Raw genomic sequence first — 22396 nt, forward strand, 5'->3', positions numbered from 1 at the left:
GTGATTCACTTTTGCAAGCAGTAAGACTTGGGACCTCAAGTATACCTGATGAAATGTATTAAAAATATTTTAAACTATGTAAATCATCTATATTATTTTTCTGTACTGCCTTGAGCACTCTATGTCAATATTTACTCTGCATCCTCCTTCCTGCCCGTTCCCCAACAATACACACACACACACACACACACACACACACGTACACACCTGATTCAATCAAGCCTTGTACACTTGATTTTATTAAAATGACCATGCAGACCCCTTTTAGAAAGAATTCCACTTGGACTGTACCCAGGAACTGTGGCTGTGGGAAAGAGCAAATGAATCTTGAGCTCTGAAGGAAGGGCTAGTTGCAGACCAAGCATTAAGGGGGAAAAATGAAGTTTTTTTTAAAAGATAAAACCAATAATGTTTATTTTTATTTTGTCCTGCAGAGGCGCCACCACCAAATAGTGAGGGCAACCAAATCACTCAGACCAGCGAAACCAGAAGAAGCTTATGGGTCCCATGAGCTCCCATCTCCATCAGGTGTTGGCTCCACTCTTGGATTTTAAGGTTTGTGGAAAGTGCATGCTTCCAGGAGTTCTGTGGGGGCAGAGCAGAGGGGTTGGACAGTTAAAAATCTACCTATATTTAGTTCCTGTTGAGTGAATCAACAATTAAGCTCAATACAAAAGTACTCAGACCAGTTGCCCTGCTCCTCTGATGGGTGAACCTGACCCTCCTCCCAATGCCTCCTGCTCCTGCCTACACACTGGGCAGTGCCCCACACCAAAGACAGTAACAGGAATTCCCTGCCCTGCATCATCCCCTGCCTTATGTCCTATGGGCGGGGCTCCCACACCTGAGTCCATGTGGCTGGAATGAGCCTAAGAGAACTATCCTCTCAGATCCAGGCAAGGAACTAACATAATGAGATGCACTAAGCACCAGGCCTGTGCTGGTTCCCCTGCCGAGGGCTAGTCTCCACCCCCTCAACAGAACAGTAGCCAAGGACCCTTAAACCAGAATTATGTGGGCAGCTGTTAAAATACAGAAATCCTGAACCTGGCACAGACTTGCTGAATCAGTATCCCAGGGCATGGGAATCAGTATCTTAAGGACTGTGGGCTCATGGACCTGTACTCTGCAGTTGAAGAATAACCTCCCTTGAGCTACATGGTATTCTCCCAAATCTTCCAAATGATTCCAAGTCATTAAATGATGTCCAACATAGCTATAGCACAAACTGGTATTCTAGATAAGTATAAGCATACCTTCTTTTATTGTGCTGTGCTTTATTGCACTTTGGAGATACTGCTTTTTTCCAAATTGAAGGTTTGTAGCAACCCTGTGTCAACCAAGTCTCCTGGTGCTATTTTTTCAATAGCGTTTGCTCACTTCATGTCTCTGCATCACAGTTTAGTAACTCTTGAAATATTTCAGACTTCTTAATAACTATTATTATCTTTGTCATGGTGATCTGTGTTCAGTGATCTTTGATGTTACTATTGTTAATTGTTTTGGGGCACCACAAACCATGCCCATTACTATGGCAAACTTAATTGATAAATATTATGTGTGTTCCTGCTGCTTCACTAGCACAACAATGTTGAAATTAGGCCAATTAATAGCCCTACATTGATTCTAAATGTTCATGTGGAAGGAAGAATTGCACATCTCTCTCTTTAAAACAAAAGCTAAATGTGATTAAGCTTAGTGAGGAAGGCATGTCAAAAGCAAAGATGGGCCTCTTGTGCCAAAGAGTTAGCCAAACTGTGAATGAAAAGGGAAAGTTATTGAAGGAAATTAAAAGTGCTACTTCAGTGAACACAGAAATGATAAGCAACAGCCTTATTCCTGTTACAGAGAAAGTTTTAGTGGCCTAGATAAAAGATCAAACCAGTCACAACATTCCCTTAAGCCAGAGCCTCAGCTGCAGCAAGACCCTAACTCTCTTCAGTTCTGTGAAGGCTGAGAGAGGTGAGGATGCTTCAGGAGAAATGCTTCAAGTGAGTACAGGTTGGTTCATGAGGAAGAAAGAAGTTGTCTCCATAACATTAAAGTCAAGGCAGAGGCTTCCCCCGTGGCTCAGTGGTAAAGAATCTGCCTGCCAATGCAGGAGACACAGGTTCAATCCCTGGTCCAGGAAGATCCCACATGCTGTGGGGCAACTAAACCTGTGCACTGCGACTACTGAAGCCTGTGCATCTAGAGCCCGTGCTCTGCAACAAAAGAAGCCACCACAGTGAGAAGTCTGAGCACCAGAGCAGAGGAGCCCCTGCTCACCGCAGCTAAGGAAAGCCCACACACAGCAACAAAGACCCAGTGAAGCCAGTAATAAAATAAATAAATAAGATTTCTAAAAAATAAAAGTGCAAAGTGAAGCAGCAAGTGCTGGTATAGAAGCTATAGTAAGTTACACCGAAGACCTACCCAAGATAGTTCATAAAGGTGGCTACACTAAACGAGATTTCCAATGCAGATGAAACAGCTTTCAATTGGAAGAAGCCATCTAGGACTTTCATAGCTGGAGGGGAGAAGTCAGTGCCTGTCTTCATGATCAAATGACAGACTGACTCTCCTGTTAGGGGCTAATGCAGCTGGTGACTTGAAGCTGAAGCTAGTGCTCATTTACCATTCTTAAAAAACTTAGGGCCCTTAAGAATCATTCTCAGTCTGCTCTGCATGTGCTCTGTAAATAGAACAGCAAAGCCTGGATGACAGCACATCTGTTTATGAGAGGGTTTACTGGATATTTTAAGCCTGCTATTGAAACCTACAGCTCAGAAAGAAACATTACTTTTAAAATATGACTGCTCATTGAGAGCATACCTTGTCACCCAAGAGTTTGGATGGTGATGTACAAGATTAAAGTTGCTTTCATGCTTGCTTCCTGGTAGCTCAGATGGTAAAGCATCTGCCTACAATGCGGGAGACCAGGGTTCGATCCCTGGGTCTGGAAGATCCCCTAGAGAAGGAAATGGCAACCCACTCCAGTATTCTTGCCTGGGAAATCCCATGGACCGAGGAACCTGGTAGGCTACAGTCCATGGGGTCGCAAAGAGTCGGACACGACTGAGCAACTTCACTTCATGATTGCTAACACAACATCCATTCTACAGCCCATGGATCAAGGAGTCATTCCAACTCTCAAGTTTTATTATTAAAGAAATACATTTAATAACTGCCACAGACAGTGAGTCTTCTGCTGGATCTGGACAAAGTCAACCGAAAACCTAGAAAATATTCCTCATTCTAGATGCCATTAAGAACATTTGTGATTCATGGAGTAAGGTCAAAATATCAGCATGAGCAAGAATTTGAAAGAAGTGTATTCCAACCCTCATAAGTGACTATAAGGGGTTCAAGATTTCAGTGGAGGAAGTAACTGCAGATGTGATGGAAATATTAAAAAAAACTAAAATTAGAAGTGAAGTCTGAAGATATGACTGAATTGCTGCAAATTTCAAGATAAAACTTTAACAGATGAGGAGCTGCTTGTTATGCATGAGCAAAGAGAGTGGTTTCTTGGGATGAAATCTACTCCTAGTGAAGATGCTGTGGAGATTGTTGAAATGACAAAAGGATTTAGAATATTATATAAACTTAGTTGATAAAGCAAAGGCAGGACTTGAGAGGGTTGATTCCTATTTTGAAAGAAGTTCTACTGTGGGTAAAATGCTATCAAATAGCATTGGATGCTACAGAGGAATCAGTCATGAAAGAAGAGTTGATCCATCAATTTCAGGCTTCCAGCTGAAGATGGCAGACTAGAAGAATGTGTACTCATCTCCTCCTGTGAGAGTACCAAGATCACAGCTAGCTGTTGAACAACCATCGACAGGTGAATGCTGGAACCCACCAAAAAAGATAGCTTACATCCAAAGACACAGAAGAAGCCATGGAAAGATGGTAGGAGGGGCACAATCATGATAAAATCAAGTCCCATACCCTCCAGGTGGGTGATCCACAAACTGGAGAACAATAATCCCAAAGAAGTTCTCCCACTGTTGTGAAGGTTCTAAACCCCATGTTAGGTTTCTTGGCCTGGGGATCTGACAAAGGCACTTAGAATCCCCAGGGAATCTGATCTTAAAGGCCAGCAGGATTTGATTATAGAATTTCCACAGGAATGAGGGAAACAGAGACTCTAGTCTTAGAGGGTACAAACAGAATCTTGCACACACCAAGACCCAGAAGAATGACCCCACAGAAGACTGAACCCAAACTACCTGCTAGTGTTGGAGGGTCTCCTGTGGAGGTGTGGGAGGGCAGGGGCTCATAACAGGGACAGGGGCACTGGCAGCAGTCCTGGAAAGTCCCCCTTGGTGTAAGCCCTCTTGGAGGTCACCATTAACTCTACCATAGAGCCCATAGACCCCAAGGCTGGGTCACCTCAGGCCAAAAAATCAGGGAGGGAGTGCATCCCCACCCATCAGCAGATAATTGGATTAAAGCTTTACTGAGCAAAGCCCTGCCCTCCACAGCAGGACCCATTTTTCCCACTGCAAGCCCCTCCCATCAGGAAGCTTACACAAGCCTCTTAGCCTCCTCCATCAGAGGGCAGACAGAAGAAGCAAGCAGAACCACAATCCCACAGCAGCTAGAACAAAAACCACATTACAGAAAGTAAATCAGTATGAAAAAGCAGAAAGTTATGTACCAGATGAAGGGACAAGATAAAACCCTAGAAAAACAACTAAATTAAGTGGAGGTAGGCCACCTTCTAGAAAAAGAATTGAGAATAATGATAGTGAAGATGATCCAGGGTCTTGGGAAAACAATGGAGAAGATGCAAGAAATGTTTACCAAAGACCTAGAAGAACTAAAGAACAAACAAACCAAGGTGAATAATACACTAGAAGGAATCAATAGCAGAATAACTGAGGCAAAAGAATGGATAAATGACCTGGAGGACAGAATGGTGGACATCACTGCCAAAGAACAGAATATAGAAAAAAGAATGAAAAAAGAAGAAGACAGCTTAAGAGACCTCTGAGACAACATTAAATGCACCAACATTTGCATTATAGGGGTCCCAGAAGGATAAGAGAGAAAGGACCTGAGAAAATATTTGAAGAGATAATACCTGAAAACTTCCCAAATGTGGGAAAGGAAATAGTTAACCAAGACCAGGAAGCACAGAGAGTCCCAGGCAGGATAAACCCAAGGAGGAACACACTGAGACACATAGCAATCAAACTGACAAAAATTAAAGACAGAGATAAAATATTAAAAGCAACAAGGGAAAAATGACAAATAACATGCAAGGGAACTCTGATCAAGCTATCAGCTGATTTCTCAACAGAAACTCTACAAGCCAGAAGGAAATGGCATGATATATTTAAAAGTGATGAAAGAGAAGAACCTGCCACCAAGATACTCTACCCAGTAAGACTCTTCTTCAGATCCGATAGAGAGATCAAAAGCTTTCCAAACAAGCAAAAGTTAAGAGAATTCAGCACCACCAAACCAACTTTATAATGAATGCTAAAGGAACTTCTCTAGGCAGGAAACACAAGACAAGGAAAAGACCTACACAAAATAAATCCCGAACAATTAAGAAAATGTTAATAGAATCATACATATCGAAAATTACCTTAATTGTAAGTAGATTAAACCAACCCAAAGACATAGATTGGCTGGGCAGATGAAAACTTGTGCATGTATGCACTTCCATTTACCACATGACTCTGCTTGACCCATTATATTGTGTGTAATTATTATATATTGTTAGGCTAATCATGTTCCCATTATGACTTGAAATTGTAATTATCTTTTTATTTTTGGGGGGTCTGGCTATTCATTGTGAAAACTAGTAAACATCTTTTACTATTGTGGTAATGAACTTTTGGCCTATTTAAAAAACTTATGACATTTTGATTCTACTTGTTTGATTTAGTATGAAAAGCATGTTAGAATTCTAATTTTAAAAAATAGATATGCAGCAAGCAAAATAAATAAGTAAATAGGTTGTGTTTAGGATAATAAATAAATAAATAATACAAATATCTCAATAATAGTAGCCTTTAAAATTTTTTCCAATGGTATTTATAATATCTAAATTAAACTGTACAATTTTTTAACATATCTCTGATTCTCTAAAGAATCAAGAGAAAGTTTTTGTATTTGTGAAAATAAAGTTTAAAACCCAGTCATCAAGGATTAAAAAAAAAAAGTCGATTGATGGGGCAAACTTAATTGTTGTCTTATTTTAAGGAACTGGCACAGTTGATCTGTCAGCTGTCATAAATATTGAGGTAAGACCCTCCACCAGCAGAGAGATTATGAAGGCTCAGATGATAGGGTTTTTTAGCAATAAAGTATCTTTAATTAAGATACGTACATTGTTAGACATTTTTTAGACAATGCTATTGCACACTTTATAGTGTAGTATAAATGTAACTTTTATATGCACTGGGAAACCAAAAACTTCATATGAGTTGCTTTGTTGCAATATTCTTTTATTGCAATGGTCTGAAATGGAACCTGCAGTATCTCCGAGGTATGCCTGTGGTGTGTATAGCAACTTTAGAGTCGCTGGTACTTATCACCATTCAAGCTCTCAAGAACAGCGCCATGTAAAAGAACTCTCTGCAGTGCTGGAAATGTTCTCTTTTTTCATCTATGTGGAGACACAGGTATCTATTTGAGCACTTGAATTATGGCTGTTGTGACTGATTTAAAATTTGTTTAATAATATAAATTTAAATATCCACAGGTAGCTAGAGGCTACCATTTTGAACAAGACAGCACAGTATTAAAAAGGTGTTCAGAGCAGAGCAGTGGGCACAGGCACGTAGCTCTCTTCCTTTTCTAAGCAATAGCATGGAATTCTGCATGTCCGGTGCCGTCAGCCCATGTCCCCTTACCATCTGCCCATACAAGTAGCCTTTCATCCATGCTAGGTTGCATTGTTCCCTCCTCATTTCATCTAGTCAGCTGATCATCTCCTGGTGACTACAGTCTGCCCCTCCTTTTGAATCCAGCACCCAGAACCCCAGCCATATTCACTTTGCAGGTTCCCCGTGCTGTTCCTCCTACTCACTTGAGGTTGAGCATTGTCTCAGGTTGGTCATAGCTCTGACGTAGTCATCCCCTAAGTAGGAGTCATATGTTTTTTTCGCAATTGAAGCCAAACATTTAGTGTCATCCCTGAACAGAAGGTCCTTGGAATTTGATCGGAATAAACAAAAATTGCTCGTGCAGTCGGTTACAGATTTTCCAAAATCATCCTGTCAAATGGACAGAAAGTACATGAGGACCCGTGGAAAAGAGCCCCTGGGAACACATGGATGGGATGGAGGAAACTGGAAGCTGGGAACCAGCCCTGGGAAGAAAGGGAAGCTGCAGGGGATGCCTCGGGATCTTTCCACATCCTTCCCTTGGCATTCACACAAATATGGGCCCCAAATCTAGGCTTCCATGAGGCCCCCAAATCCTTTGTAGGGTCCAGCCTACTCCCATCTCCTTGGGGAAGTCCCTCCCTCCCACCCACCCACTGCTAACTTCTCTGATCTCTCTTCCCCACTTCATTGGCCATGGCTTTGGGGATGACTTCCAGGAAATGAGAGGACATAAACATTTCCCTTTTAAGTATTATTATCAAGAAGGTATTAAATAAGAATCACCCAATGAGGGGGTGGTACAGGTAGCTGTCAGCTGCATCTTTGATCCTAAATTGATAAGAGGCTGGACTTGTCCACATCTTCTAAGATTATAAATGAAATAATGATTACAGAAAGTTTAGCATTCTATCTAGCACTTAGGAAGTGTTCATTAAATGTTCATTATTAGTGTCATTTACCTTAAGAGGACTCACAAAGGTGTGCTATCTTCATTTTTAAAAGGAGAAAACTAATGATGGATCAACAGGCAGGAAGCTGTCACTGAGGGGAGGTTGGTCTTTAGGGGTGGAAGGGTCTTTAGGATTAAAATATTCAGACAGCCCCTCTCCCCACAGGGCCAGCCCTGGGTTGGTTGTTTTCACCAGAGGACAATCTCCCTGAGGGTAGGGTTGCTGGGTTTCTCTTCCTTTTGGAATGGTTCTCAGTCTGTCTAAGCAAAAGAAACACAGTCCACATTTGATGACTTGTATCCAGAAAGAGTTGGGAAACAGGATTAGTTGCCTTCATTTAAAAAAAAAAGGCAGAAGTGGGTAAAATGAGGGTACCACAGAACAAGGTCAGGGTCGAGCTAGAAGGCAGATGCTTGGACCCTGGAACACATGCGTCAGTTGAGGTCTGATTTCCAGCAAGCAGAAGATATGAGTAGAGCCAGGTCTGGGAGATCCAGTCCACCATCCACACCTTCCCAGTTCTAACTTCCAGGAAAAGAACACAGGAGTGTGGGCTTCTCGCCTGTGATATCCCTCAATAATCCATACCCACACAATAAAAACAGTTTGGAGTCCCTGGCTGGTCCATACCTGCTGTTTGTTTAATATTTTCTCCACACAAGTTGCCTTATCTTTCCGTGAGACCACAGCATGATTCGGGGCTCGGGCCAGGTGGCAGCTCTCAGCATCTTTCACAGGTTTCCTGGTGCCATCCTTGCATAGTACATCAAAATCTTCCTTATGCAGATTTTTTGCCCATGCTTCTTTATTCCTTTCTAGGTTCAGAAAAGGTGCATCAGCCAAAGATCAAAACACCCTCACTGGGAGATGTGACCACCCTCCACTAGCATGTTGGGGGGCTGGACCTAGTGGCCAGCAGAGGTTTCACTAATATGGAGAGGAAGAGAGTTATCAGGAGTTCCCTGGGGCCATTCCTTTCCATCTTCCCAGCCAGACAAGGGACAGTGAACCACGTTCTGTGGATGATGCATGTTCAAAAGGATCTTCATTTCTGCTAAGTTCCAAATTCCATTTAGACTCCACTGTAGGAAGCACATGACCCTCTAAGCAGATTGACAATATCTGTGCTCTACCATCTGGCTGCATGTGTGTATAGTCGCTCAGTTGTGTCCAACTCTTTGCAACCCCATGGACTGTAGCCCACCAGGCTCCTCTATCCTTGATTCTCCAGGCAAGAATACTGGAGCGGGTTGCCATTTCCTCCTCCAGGGGAATCTTCCTGACCCAGGGATCAAACTCGCAATTCTTGGGTCTTCTGCAATGGCAGGTGGATTCTTTACCACTGAGCCACCTGGGAAGCCCCATAGCATCTGGCACTAGCAAGCAAAAGAATCTTCCCCAGAGGCTCTTTTGGAAGGTAGCCCAGGGCTTGAATCTGGCTCATTCACACTAGTTCTATGTAAAATGCACAAACGCCTCTGTGCATGAAGGCCCATATCCTGTTCTCAGCCCCCTGCTTCATCTTTTCTGTATTCTCTCTGAGAAAAGAACATCTCATCCATTCCCATGGTTTAAGTTCCTTTCTCCTGAGGCAATTCTCAAATAAGCTTTTCTGGTTTTTGCTTCTCTCCTAAAATACAGGATTACAGTCTTTTTCTTAATCTCATTTTCTCATTTAATTGAACAATCACTATATGAATTCACTATTTTAAAAGTTTAAACTTACATACAAAGTAAAAATACCCCTTTTCCTACACTCTCCAAATGTACACTTTAGATTTTAATAGAAAACTCCAAATTGTCTGCCTCTCCAGTATCTGCACATATCTTGCTCACCTTTTAACTTTTTGCCTTTCTTTTCTTACCGGTCCCTCCAATTCAATACCTTCCAAATGAAGTCCATCCTCCTTCTCTCTCCAAACCCATTCTGTTCTAGTTAATAATTTATGCATTTATTCAATACTATGTTCCCAGCCCTGTGTATGACACAATCTTATTAAAAGTGGGAAATAGCACACAAACCAAAAGCAAAAGTGCAGGACACAGATAATATCATTTTATATTTTGTGTAACACTCTCTAAATGCTGTGTGAGCAAGGGAACCAGCACAGTGAGAGTATGTTAACTCAGGAAGCCTAGTTGGAGAGGGCAAGGATTCAGCAGTGTCCTGTAACATGTGTGGGACTGAGAGGAGAAAGGACTGCTTCTCTGAGGGGGGATGGAATGTTCTGGCAAGACTTAGGGACAGCTACATGCCTGGTGTTTCTAGTGGGTGGAGGAGAACAGCTCCGAGCCTTGGGCAGTCAGGCTAGAAACGCCCTCAAGATGAATGTGGGATGGAGTATGGCACTTTGTTGTTATTGTTGTTTAGTTGCTAAGTTATGTCCGATTCTTTGTGACCCCATGGACTGTATAGCCCACCAGGCTCCTCTCTCTGTAGGATTTCCCAGGTAAGAATGCTGGAGCGGGTTGCCATTTCCTTCTCCAGGTGATCTTCCTGACCCAGGGATCAAACTCGGGTGTGCTGCATTGCAGGTGGATTCTTCACTGCTGAGCAACTACAGGAAGCCCTAGTGTGGCACTTGGGTAATAAGAAAGGTTGGTCTATGAGAACTTAATGAATGGAAATCAATGTTAATGTGTGAGCTCCAAATAGGACAATTAGGAAAAATGAGAAGGGAGGTGACTTGGTCTGGGTTAGGGGCAGTGGGCATCTAGAAGGGCATGATAAAAAATTTTCTTTCCAGTAAAAATAATGCTTGTTTACTGTGGCTAATTTGTAAAACACCACATAGTTTTAAGGAATAAGACTTTGAAACCCAGTATAATTCCACAGCATTCACTTTCAACATTGATTAATCTAGACTTGACTGACGGGACCTATAACAAAGTCCTCCATAGGGACGAGGCTGTGTGAAGAGCGAAATGTAAGGAGTTTGGATTTATTCTGGTTCAGGTTGCAGTATCAGTGTACTTCGTACATAAACATGACCACAGGGCAAGCAGAGATCCTAGGATGGTGTTTAGGTAGGGAGTGTATAGGGAGGTAGGCCTCCTCTATAAATTCCCCTCAGAAGGTTAAGGCTTTGGGAGTCTTGGCAAAGAGAATCGAGGTCTAGAGAGGGGAGCCCTATTGGAAGGATACAAAGAGAAATCAAGGAGTGGCAAAGAACCAGCCTGGGTAACACTCAGGTAGCAGGAAAAGGACAGCCCTTAAAGGGAAAAGCAAAAGTTACAGGAGGGGTGAAAGAAAAATTAGCCAAACCAATATTCCTTCAAGTAAGTACTTAGTAAATTCTGCGTACCTTATACTGTGATTGGTGTTGAGATGTAAGAAAAAAGTAGAGCTCCCTGTGACCATATTTTATTACAGAATGTGATGAATAATAGCAACGTGGACAGAGGATTCTGTTGTGGGATGGAGGTGTGCCATTGGGGAAGGCTTCTTAGAGGAGTTGGTCCTACACTAGAGGAAAAATTTGAGGTTGGGTAAAGGGAGGAGGGCTTCCCAGGTGGGTTAGTGGTAAAAAATCAACCTGCCAATGCAGGAGATATAAGAGAGACAGGTTCAATTCCTGGGTCAAGAAGATTCGCTGGAGGAGGGCATGGCAACCCACTCCAGTATTGTTTCCCAGAGAATCCCATGGACAGAGGAGCCTGATGGGCTACAGTCCAAAGGGTCACAAAAAACTGGACATAACAAATGACTACACACACACACACACACACACAGGGTTATGAGGGAGGGAGGGAAGTAATACTGCCTGGACTCTAGGGGGTGGTGTAAGCTGTTAGTGATAGAGCATGGGCAGCTGGAATGCTCATTCTTACCAACATTTAAAAAACAGCTGTCTTGTTTTTAATGTCATGGCCATCTAATATCCACCCACTAGTTTTAGTACCCATTGATTGATGGTCCTTGCTCAAATCGATTATTGCTATATTGGTTGCCAAACGATAGTTGTTTAACTTCATGATTTTTTCTACGTCTGTAATTAGCATTCTGCAATAAAGAAGATGTTTCCCTTATACTCATTCATTTAATCAGGATGGACTCATGTGTTCTTATTTTATTCAATGGGTTTTTCAATCTTCCTACTGTTATTATTTCTTGTAATGCTCAAAATGTCAGATCTGGCCAGTGGAGGGCTTTCACAACAGTTCCAATGTGCTCTGACACATTCCATCTCTCTGAGCACTTCAGCATCATGCTCTTTGGTTCACCTTACACTTTTCCTGCCCCAGCCCCAGAATCAGCTGTTTTTCCGAGGGGCCATGGTTCCTCCTCTTGGAGAATGGTTGTAGAAGCCAAAGTCCTGGTGCTTATTCCTACAGGGGTGCTACTGTCTGTATGTTTTTCCAAGTGGATTTATAATATGGTTAAATATGTATATTGGACCTAGAAATATGAGAAATAGCTATAAAGGGCCTTTGGGGGATAAGTTCACTGATTTTGAATAGGGACTGTGGATGTGATCAGTATTAAACCACATTAGTATAAATTTCCTGATCTTGCTGATTATAATGTAAGTATGTAAAAGTCCTTGTTCTTAGGAGTATTTAGGGGGAAGAAGGCACAGTGCCTACACCTGTGGGAAGGCTTCTAGGAGCGATTTCAGAGCCACTGGGAAGCTCACGGTCCTCACCATTCTGCCTATGCAAGTGGATGCTTCTCTCATTGGTGAACAAACAGGTTGAGAATCACAGCTCTGGACCCTGACAAGAGCCCCTAACACTTCCACAAAGACATCCTGAACACAAGGGAGCCAGCGACCCTGATTTATGGGGCCAAAGGGTTGTGCACATACCGTCAGTGTTCTCTAGGACAGTCTGGTCCTTCACAAAGGCCACGTCTCCCCTCTCCACCAGACACCTGTGGGGTCCCAGACAGGGAGAGAGAAGAAAGGAGGTCAGAGTTACATCTGTCATTCAGAAGGGCCATCTTATAATCTGAAGTTGGGTTTTTTTTAATTTTTAATTAGATGATAATTGCTTTACAATGTTGCACTAGTTTCTGCTGTACAATGATGTGAGTCAGCTCTACATATTCATATATCTCCTCCCTCTTGAGCCTCCTTCCCACCCGCCGTCTCACTCCTCTAGTTCATCACCGAGCACCAAGCTGAGCTCCTGTGTTATACAGCAACTTCCCCCTAGTTATCTATTTTTATATATGGTAATATATATATGTCAATAATATTATCCCAGTTTGTCTCACCCTCTCCTTACCCCCTGTGCCCACAAATCTGTTCTCTATGTTTGCATCTCTATTCTTCTCCTGCAAATAGGTTCATTGGTACTGTTTTTCTGGATTCCATATATATGCATTAATATACAATATACAATTTTTACAATATTGTTAAAAAACAGTATGTTTTTCTCATTCTGACTTACTTCACTCTGTATAACAGACTAGGTTCATCCACATCACTACAGATGACCCAATTCATTCCTTTTTATGGCTGAGTATTATGCCACCTTAGAGATCCAGGGCTGGCCATGATATCAGCAACTGTGACTCCCATTTGATCACTAATCTCATATATTACTAATATAAGTAATAAAAAGAAAACAAAACCTCTGATACACTTTGTAGTTATACAATTGCAGTTCTATATATTAAATTCTAAACTCTAGCACATTTTCTCTAACAGGTCTACATCCTTTCCGAAGCATCAATACGGATATTAGAGGAGCAGTTTTCCACCAAGGTGATTCCTTATGTACAGTCTACTTATGAAATTGGAAACTTGTGGACTGTGAATTGTTCTTATTCTAACTCACAAGGTGGTTCTAACTAGAAAATTGAGATAATCTTTGTTTTTCCTTTGCTAGTGAGCAGTTTAGTAATGAATACCACCATCATTGTGAAGTTGATGGATTCATGAACTACCAGGGTAGCAAAGGCCCAAGTCAGACAGGATAGTTAAAAACTAATAAGGTCATAAAGTGCACAGGTGCCTCTTTAAAAATGATTAAAATTCCATGAAACAGAGATGTAACCAAAGATGTAGAAATCATGGACTTTACTGTTGTATATTTCCGTGGTCATAGGTCCCCCCAGAGATGATTGGAAGAGTGTGAGCTAAATGCTTGACTCCTGTGTTTATTCAATTACGGTAGGGTTTCCTCACCTGGCACTAGTGACATTAGGGGCCAGATAATTCTTTGTTGTAGGGTGCTGCCCTGTGCGTGAAGGATGTTTATCAGCCTCTCCCAATTAGCTGCCAGTTGTACCCCCTCAACCCTACTGATAATCAAAAACATCTCCACACACCGCCAAATGTCCCCTGAAGGGCAAATCCCTCCCCCGCTACCCGCCGCCATTGAGAACTCCTGACCCGCATCATACTACCAGTCTTTGCTGTCTATGACAGCCAGTTCCGGAGACGGTGTCCTGGAGGGACCTGGATGCCTCTTCACACAGGCTTCTACATATGTTTGTAAACATGTCACCCTAACATGCAGGACTAATGGCCTAGGAATGTAAGAATCTCACCTGAGCTCCTAAAAGGAACTCTTGTCAGGGCTGGGGTTATTATTATTTTTGTATGAGGATTATAAGACTCACCTGAAAGCCCCTGTATAGCCATAGTATCTTTCATTGCTGTTGGGAACACACTCCTTTCCTGTACCCTTCTCTGAGCCAATGCACAGAGCACAGAGACTGGAATTTCGTGGAGATCCAGGTGCACAACCTGCGCTGAAAAATTCATCTGTGCAGAAGGACAAGAGAAAGTCAGCTCTTCCTGAGTCAGTATGAGTGGACTTTATCTAACACATCACAGGTGTGTATGGCCCAGGTTAGGTAGAACATGCTTATTATGTGACCTGCCATCAACTCAAGACTTGCCAGGCTTAGGCTCTGAAAGTGGAGAAGGCAATGGCAACCCACTCCAGTGTTCTTGCCTGGAGAATCCCAGGGACAGCAGAGCCTGGTGGGCTGCCATCTACAGGGTCGCACAGAGTCGGACACGACTGAAGCGACTTAGCAGCAGCAGCAGGCTCTGAAAGAAAACTTCACTGAGGCTGAAAATGGTAAGTAATCATTACAATTCAGGTGGAGGAGACTCCATCAGCCTCCCAATAGTGTCATTACTTAAAGAGAGATGAGATGGAAATTATGTGGAAGGTGACTGAAGCAGGTGTAAAATTGAAGGTCTCACTCCTTGAGTTGTGCCATTTGTTTTCAGGTGTTTCTTTCCTCTGATATTTATTAGAAGAGCTTTTAACAGAACTTAGAACTCCGAACTCAAGAAAATTCTGGGGAAATCTCACTCACAGCTCAGCTGCTCTCTCATGGCTGTATAACTGCCAGGAGGCTCAGGAGAGCAGATGTGGTGCCCTTGCTGGTGGGGCACAGAACTCCTGAAAGTCGCCCCAGCCACCTTCCTGGCAAACTGATGTCACAGAGCATGTTAATGCAAAGGTGTGATTGCATCTCTGAATCTGAACCTCCTCTCCAGTACACACAGGACTTGCCTGGCTCTGTCTTTAGAGGCCTCTCCTTTTAAAGTTGCTACACATATTTGGAGATGGCAGGGGGAAAGTACTCAGGAAGTTAAAGTAAATAAGAACCATGAGGAAACATATCCATGGTGAACTTATGCACAGATTTTAGGAGGTAGAACTAAGGCCACACCTGAAGATATTCAGAGGACACAGAGAACAAACTGATTTCCACCCCTTCAAAGGGGCCTAAGAGCTGAAGCTGCCAAGATCTTAAAGAGACCTGAGAATCCCTTACACCATATTGCCTAAAAAACTCTGTGGCACGGCTTGTAGCCATCCGCCAAATGGCCATTTCCTCTTGTTTCTCTGTAACAAAGATCAAGTTGGGTTTTTTCTCTTAATTTTTTTCTCCATTAATTTTATATTGAGATATAATTGACGTGTGTGTGTGTGTTAGTTGCTCAGTCGTGTCCAACTCTTTGCAACCCCTGGACTGCAGTGTGCCAAGCACATTATATTAATTTCAGGTGTACAACATGATTCACTATTGTGACTATATTGTGAAATGATCACCACAATAGGTCTAGTTAATATCTATCAGCATACAGGGTCAGAAGGCAATGGCACCCCACTCCAGTACTCTTGCCTGGAAAATCCCATGGACGGAGGAGCCTGGTGGGCTGCAGTCCATGGGGTCACACAGAGTCGGACACAACTGAAGCGACTTAGCAGCAGCAGCATACTGCTGCTGGGTTACATTTCTTTTCCTTTTGGCTAGGACTTTCAAAACTATGTTGAATAAAAGTGGTAAGAGTAGACATCCTTGTCTTGGGGAATGCTTTTAGCTTTTCATTGTTGAGTATGATTTTAGCTGTACGTTTTGTCATATATGGTCTTTATTATGTTGAGGTACGTTCCCTTCATGCCCACTTTCTGGAAAGTCTTTATCTTAAATAGATGATTGTTGTTGTTGTTCGTTGTTTCGTCACTCATTTGTGTCCGAATTGTTGCAACCCTGTGGACTATCAGCACTCCAGGCTTCCCTGTCCTTCACCATCCTAAACCAAATTTAAAGCTCCTCTGGAGCTTACTCAAACTCATGTCCATTGAGTCAGTGATGTCATCCAACCATCCCATCCTCTGTCGTCTCCTTTTCCTTCTGCCTTCAGTCTTTCCCAGCATCAGGGTCTTTTTTAATGAATTGACTCTTCACATCAGGTGCCCGAAGTATTGGAGATTCAGCTTCAGCTTCAGCATCGGTCCTTCTAAGGAATATTCAGGACTGATTTCCTTTAGGATTGACTGTTTTGATTCTCCTTGCAGTCCAAGGGACTCTCCAAAGTGTTTTCCAATACCACAGCTCAAAAGCATCAATTCTTCAGTGTTCAGCCTTCTTTATGGTTCAATTCTCATATCCATACATGACTACTGGAAAAACCATATCTTTGACTATATAAACCCTTATTGGCAAAGTATGTCTCTGCTTTTTAATACACTGTCTAGGTTTGTTATAACTTTTCTTCCAAGGAGCAAGCATCTTTTGATTTTGTGGCTGAAGTCACCATCTGCAGTGATTTTACAGCCCCCCAAAATAAAATCTTTCACTGTTTCCATTGTTTCCCCGTTTGTTTGCCATGAAGTGATGGGACTGGATGCCATGATCTTTGTTTTTTGAATGTTGAGCTTTACACCAACTTTTTCACTCTCCCCTTTCACCTTCATCAAGAAGCTCTTTAGTTCCTCTTCGCTTTCTGGCATTAGGGTGGTGTCACCTGCATATCTGAGGTTATTGATATTTCTCCCGGCAATCTGGATTCCAGCTTGTGCTTCATCCAGCCTGGCATTTCCCATGATGTACTCTGCATATAATTTAGATAAGCAAGGTGACTATATACAGCCTTGACATATTCCTTTCCCGATTTGGAACCACTCCATTGTTTCATGTCCAGTTCTAACTGTTGCTTCTTGACCTGCATACAGGTTTTCCAGGAAGCAGGTCAGGTGGTCTGGTATTCCCATCTCTTTCAGAATTTTCCACAGTTTGTCATGATCCACACAGTTAAAGGCCTTAGCGTAGTCAATAAAGCAGAAGTAGATGTTTTTCTGGGATTCTCTTGCTTTTTCTATGGTACAACAGATGGCCATTTGATCTCTGGCTCCTCTGCCTTTTCTAAATCCAGCATGAACATCTGGAAGTTTTTGGTTCATGTACTGTTGAAGCCTCACTTGGAGAATTTTGAGCATTATCTTGTTAGCATGTGAAATGAGTGCAATTGTGCAGCCGTTTGAACATTCTTTGGCATTGCCTTTCTTTGGGATTGGAATGAAAACTGACCTTTTCCAGTCCTGTGGCCACTGCTGAGCTTTCCATATTTGCTGGCATATTGAGTGCAGTACTTTAACAGCATCACCTTTTAGGATTTGAAATAGCTCAGATGGAATTCCTTTACCTCCACTGACTTTGTTCATAGTGATGCTTCCTAAGGCCCACTTGACTTCACACTCCAAGATGTTTGGCTCTTGGTGATAGATCACATCATCGTGGTTATTTGGGTCATGAAGATCTTTTTTGTATAGTTCTTCTGTATATTCTTGCCACCTCTTCTTAATATCTTCTGCTTCTGTTAGGTCCATACTGTTTCAGTCCTTTATTGTGCCCATCTTTGCATAAAATGTTCCTTTAGTGTGTTTAATTTTCTTGAAGAGATCTTTAGTCTTTCCCATTCTATTGTTTTCCTCTATTTCTTTGCATTGTTCACTTAGGAAGGCTTTCTTATCTTTCCTTGCTATTCTTTGGAATTCTGCATTAAGTTGGGTATATCTTTCCTTTTCTCCTTTGCCTTTTGCTTCTCGTCTTTTCTTAGTTATTTGTAAGGCCTCCTCAGACAACCATTTTGCCTTTTTGCATTTATGCATAGATGATGAATTTTATAAAAAGCTTTTTCTGCATCTATTGAGATGCTCATATGATTTTTTATTATTCAATTTTTTAATATGGTATATCACATTAAAATTTTTTTTCTTGTGATGAGAACTTTTAACAGCTACTCTCCTAGCAACTTTCAAATACACAATATGGCATTAACTATAGTCACCAGGATATACGTTATATCCCTATGACTTATTTTACAACCAAAGTTCATACCTTTTGACTATCTTCACTCAATTTGCCCATCCCCAACCCCTGCCTCTGGCAACCACCAATCTGCTCTCTGCGTCTGTGAGCTCAGGTTGTTTTGTTTAGATTCCACGTATAAATGAGAACAAATGGCATTTGTCTTTCTCTGCCTGTTTTATTTCACTTATTTCACATAGTATTCTCAAGGTCAACCCATGTTGTTGCAAGTGGCAAGATTTCTTTCTCTTTTATGGATGAATGATATTCTATCTATACATATAAACCACAGTTGCTTTGTTCATTCATTCATGATGGACACAGGTTCTTCCCATATTATGTGTTGTTATGTAAATAATGCTGCAGTGAGCATATGGGTGCATATATCTTTTTGAGCTAGTATTTTTGTTTTTTTCTAGTAAATACCCAGAAGTGAAATTGTTGGATCATATGGTAGTTCTATTTTTAATTTTTGAATAAAAATCTAAATAAAAGATGGCATTTTACAGCCCCCTTTACAGCTAATTGTGACTATGTACCTAAGTTAGGGGCAATGAGAAGTTAGCTGGAGTAATTGGGTTAGACCTCCTAATTGGCTCCTTTACCTCCTAACAAGGCTCCTTGTTCCTTAAGGTTGCCTGGATCATGGATGTAATGGCAACCATGGGTAACCTTGAAGATGGAGGCCTCATGCTGAGAATGGGGAAGCAGGAAGACAGAGAAGCCTGGGTTTCTAACGACAGTACCAACATGGACTCCTGTCTCTGGTCTTTTTCATGAGAGAGAATAGTAAACATATGTTCACTTAAGCCATTATGTGCAACTGAGAAGAGCCGTTCTGATCCACCTCCCAGTCCTGCTGTTCCTTTTATTTCCTTGAAGTTCACTAAACCAAATTGTATTATCATAGAACAAGGGCCTCGTGTACCATACTACTCTTGCCAGTGTGCCTCTTTCCACCCAACTCTGACAACAGCACACTCCCAGAACTCACTCACCAAATTTACAGTTATTAATCTTGCTGTAGAGCAAACCCATGGGGATGTTCCAGCCAGCGGTTCTGTCTACTGCAGTGTGGCAGGACTTCTTGCCTTTCAGATTGTTCCAGTTGATATCAGCATCTGATTTTTTAACCACAGCCACAGCAAGATACCCTACAAGAAAGACACCCCAAAAGGGAGTATTAACACCTCTGGACCCTCCAGAGTGTCTGTCTACAGTCAAACCCAGCCATCATCCTATGGAATAAAATTATCCCTAATCATTCCTTCTCTCTTTGAAAGGGTCTTCCTAATAACTGACTGAAGGGAGATACAAGTCATTCTAGGAGGTGGAGATTAATCTGAACTTAAAAAAACAAAACAGTAAGAATACTTAATCATTGGAGCAATGGATGATGATGGACAACACTTCCCCAAATGCCTGAAGCTACTGACATAAACCAGCAACTCACCCTCCACTGTGGAATAGCAGAGGAATGGATACTGAAGGATACATGTAACTCCAACATTCTAAAAATTAACAATTTTATTAGAAAATAGTAGTAATGTGCAATAAACTGTAGGTTTATTATTCTGGTCAGATGTTTTACGATAAGGAGAATAAAGGTTTGCACCAAAATAAATATGCAAAGTGAAACTATCATAATCAAGTTAGCTGCGATCATTGGCAGTAAATACATGCTGATCTTTAAAACTGGGAATAGAATATAAACTCATGATTTCAGTTCTCCAATTTAATTAATTCAGGAAATTGTTTCCAACAGAAAAGATACAAATCTTTTTGCTCATGGACTAAGAAGGGTTCTATTTTTGGCTAAAGAGCTTGCTTCCTAGTATGATGGGGAGAGGCTGGGATGCTGTAACTGGAAAAAGTGATGAGAACAGATTTGTACACTAATGGCTGGAAATGGCCTGCAGGGACTTGAGCATGGGACTCAGAGCCCAAATCTTTGGTAAGATTTCCTGTCTTGCTCTTGCCACATCTTGCCAGATCCATCCCAAGCCAGAGTCCTGGGTGAGAGCCAGGTTGGCCTGGGTTTCTAGGCTTAGCCCTGGCTGGGAGGCTGGGCAATTTCATGTCTCTAGATACCTTCCTTTGTGAGCCTCTCCCCTCAGGCCTACCAGACACATGTCAGCAAGGTTTCTGGGCTGGTGCTAACTCTTGTTTATAACTTTGCAGGCCTCATGCAATGCAAAGCAGTAGTGGGAGGGTCTGTTTTTTCTTGTTGGATGTCAGAGTCTAGACAACTTGTAATCTCTCTAAGCTGTTGTTCCTGTATGCATCCTTAGAAGAGGACAAGTCACATCTTACAGGATTAAAAGACAATTCCCATGGGTGTGGCAAGTGTAATTATCTTGCCAACTATTCTCCTCCTGTGGTTCTTTTGATTCTGAAAATTGGTCTCTTATCTACTTTTGATTTGAATTTAAACTTGCCTATGCCTTCCCAAAAGCAATGGGAATTAAACTCATGAAGTTACTGATACCAACTCACCTTTTTCTGGTGTGGTCTTACAACTTTCACCCTCACCTTCTGCAGAGGAAAAAACAAAGTCATTAAACACTTATGTATAGAGTGAAAATTGTCTTCCTCATATGCAGCTCAGAATTATAAGAGCCAGGAAAACTATCCACATATTACCAATTCCCAAAAGGTCCAGGCTCTCTGGATTATGCAAACTCACTTTAGCTCCCTGGCCTCTGGAATTTAGCCCAAAATTTTAAATTTCAACTTTCCCACTCTTATCTATCCTGTGACCATAGTGTAACTCTGCTAACTGTACTTGAATCCCTGCACCAGGGCAACAGAAGAAGTGCGGACTTTGGAAGCAAGAAGATCTGCCAGGAATCCCAGCTGAGAACCTAGCTGTCCTCTGCAGAGGGGTCACTTTCAGTTAGAATCCCAGTGCAGTCTCCAACTCCCTTGTTGGAGTACAGTAGAAGGTACGGTAGAAGATTCTCATCCTTCAAGATAACGGAAGGGACTGGAGATGAGGGAGCCCAGAGCTTAGCAAGTAGGAGGTGCTCAATAAGCAAGAGCTTTATGCTCCCTGTGGCTGAATCGGGCTGTGATTTTGTCTCCTGTCTCAGGTTGTTTTCTTTACCAGAGGAAATGAACCACTGCCCCTCCCACTTACTGTAGTTCTCTGCCAGGACAGGCACCAGGCCACATTTGCCTGCTATGTAGAGGTAGCCTCCGTCCAAGCTCATGGCATCAGCTTCTCCTTTCTGCAAAGACACAACACATCACAGCAGGTAAAAAGAGACCCTCTCCAGTCCCACGTGCCCGTCTGGTGGTTTCCTTGAAGCAACCTTGCCGGCACAGGTTGTGAAGAGACAGAAGGTGCTGGTAATGGACCCCCAAAGGGTCAGTCAGGCAGACCTGACATGGAAAATAAAAGGTGCTCCCATTTTCACCCAAACCATGATGAACTGATGATCAACTCTGGATGATTTGCTTTGTTTCTTCAGGAGCAAAGACCCACATTCAGTCCCCTTGGCCTCTCATAGGACACGCTGTTCCAGATACACTCACAATACCTTTCTGACATCAAGAATTCTCATTTGTAAGACAAACAAATGGAGTCAGAGACATAGGGCTGTGTCTGTGGCGTGGAGTGCCTTGCCCTGAATTTTGACCTCATTAGCTGAGTGCTATTTCAGTGCTTGGTCAATAAAAGGTCTTTAATGAATGAGTAAAATAAGCTCAAAGGAGTCAAATAAACTGAACTGCAGTATTGGAAAAGACTCTTGAGAGTCCCTTGGACTGCAAGGAGATCCAACCAGTCCATCCTAAAGGAAATCAGTTCTGAATATTCATTAGAAGAACTGAGGCTGAAGCTGAAACTCCAATCCTTTGGCCATCTGAGGTGAAGAACTGTCTCATTTGAAAAGACCCTGATGCTGGGAAAGATTGAAGGCAAGAGGAGAAGAGGACAACAGAGGATGAGATGGTTGGACTTGATGGACATGAGTTTGAGCAAGCTCCAAGGGTTGGTGATAGACTAGGAATTCCACCTGGCGTGCTGCAGTCCATGGGGTCTCAAA

General features: G+C 42.2%; 1 protein-coding gene and 1 long non-coding RNA gene across 2 annotated transcripts in view; one reads left to right on the top strand and one right to left on the bottom strand.

Annotated features, from left to right (window-relative positions):
* Positions 1-383: 383 nt before the first annotated feature.
* Positions 384-22396, bottom strand: part of LOC102402015 (serotransferrin) — a 39578-nt gene continuing 17565 nt past the window's right edge. The window contains exons 10-17 of the mRNA XM_006051414.4: positions 21487-21577; positions 20844-20882; positions 19346-19501; positions 14352-14496; positions 12589-12653; positions 8411-8595; positions 7031-7217; positions 384-585 (exon numbers count right to left, since the gene is read on the bottom strand). Of these exons, the coding sequence (XP_006051476.3) occupies positions 551-585; positions 7031-7217; positions 8411-8595; positions 12589-12653; positions 14352-14496; positions 19346-19501; positions 20844-20882; positions 21487-21577 (903 nt within the window). The 3' untranslated portion in view covers positions 384-550. The remainder of the gene's footprint in view (positions 586-7030; positions 7218-8410; positions 8596-12588; positions 12654-14351; positions 14497-19345; positions 19502-20843; positions 20883-21486; positions 21578-22396) is intronic.
* On the top strand, positions 14504-19491 carry LOC123334841. Its single transcript, XR_006552995.2, has 2 exons — positions 14504-14818; positions 18981-19491. It is a non-coding gene; the product is annotated as an uncharacterized LOC123334841 (long non-coding RNA).

Source organism: Bubalus bubalis, chromosome 1, assembly GCF_019923935.1.
Source record: "Bubalus bubalis isolate 160015118507 breed Murrah chromosome 1, NDDB_SH_1, whole genome shotgun sequence".
Lineage (NCBI taxonomy): Eukaryota > Metazoa > Chordata > Mammalia > Artiodactyla > Bovidae > Bubalus > Bubalus bubalis.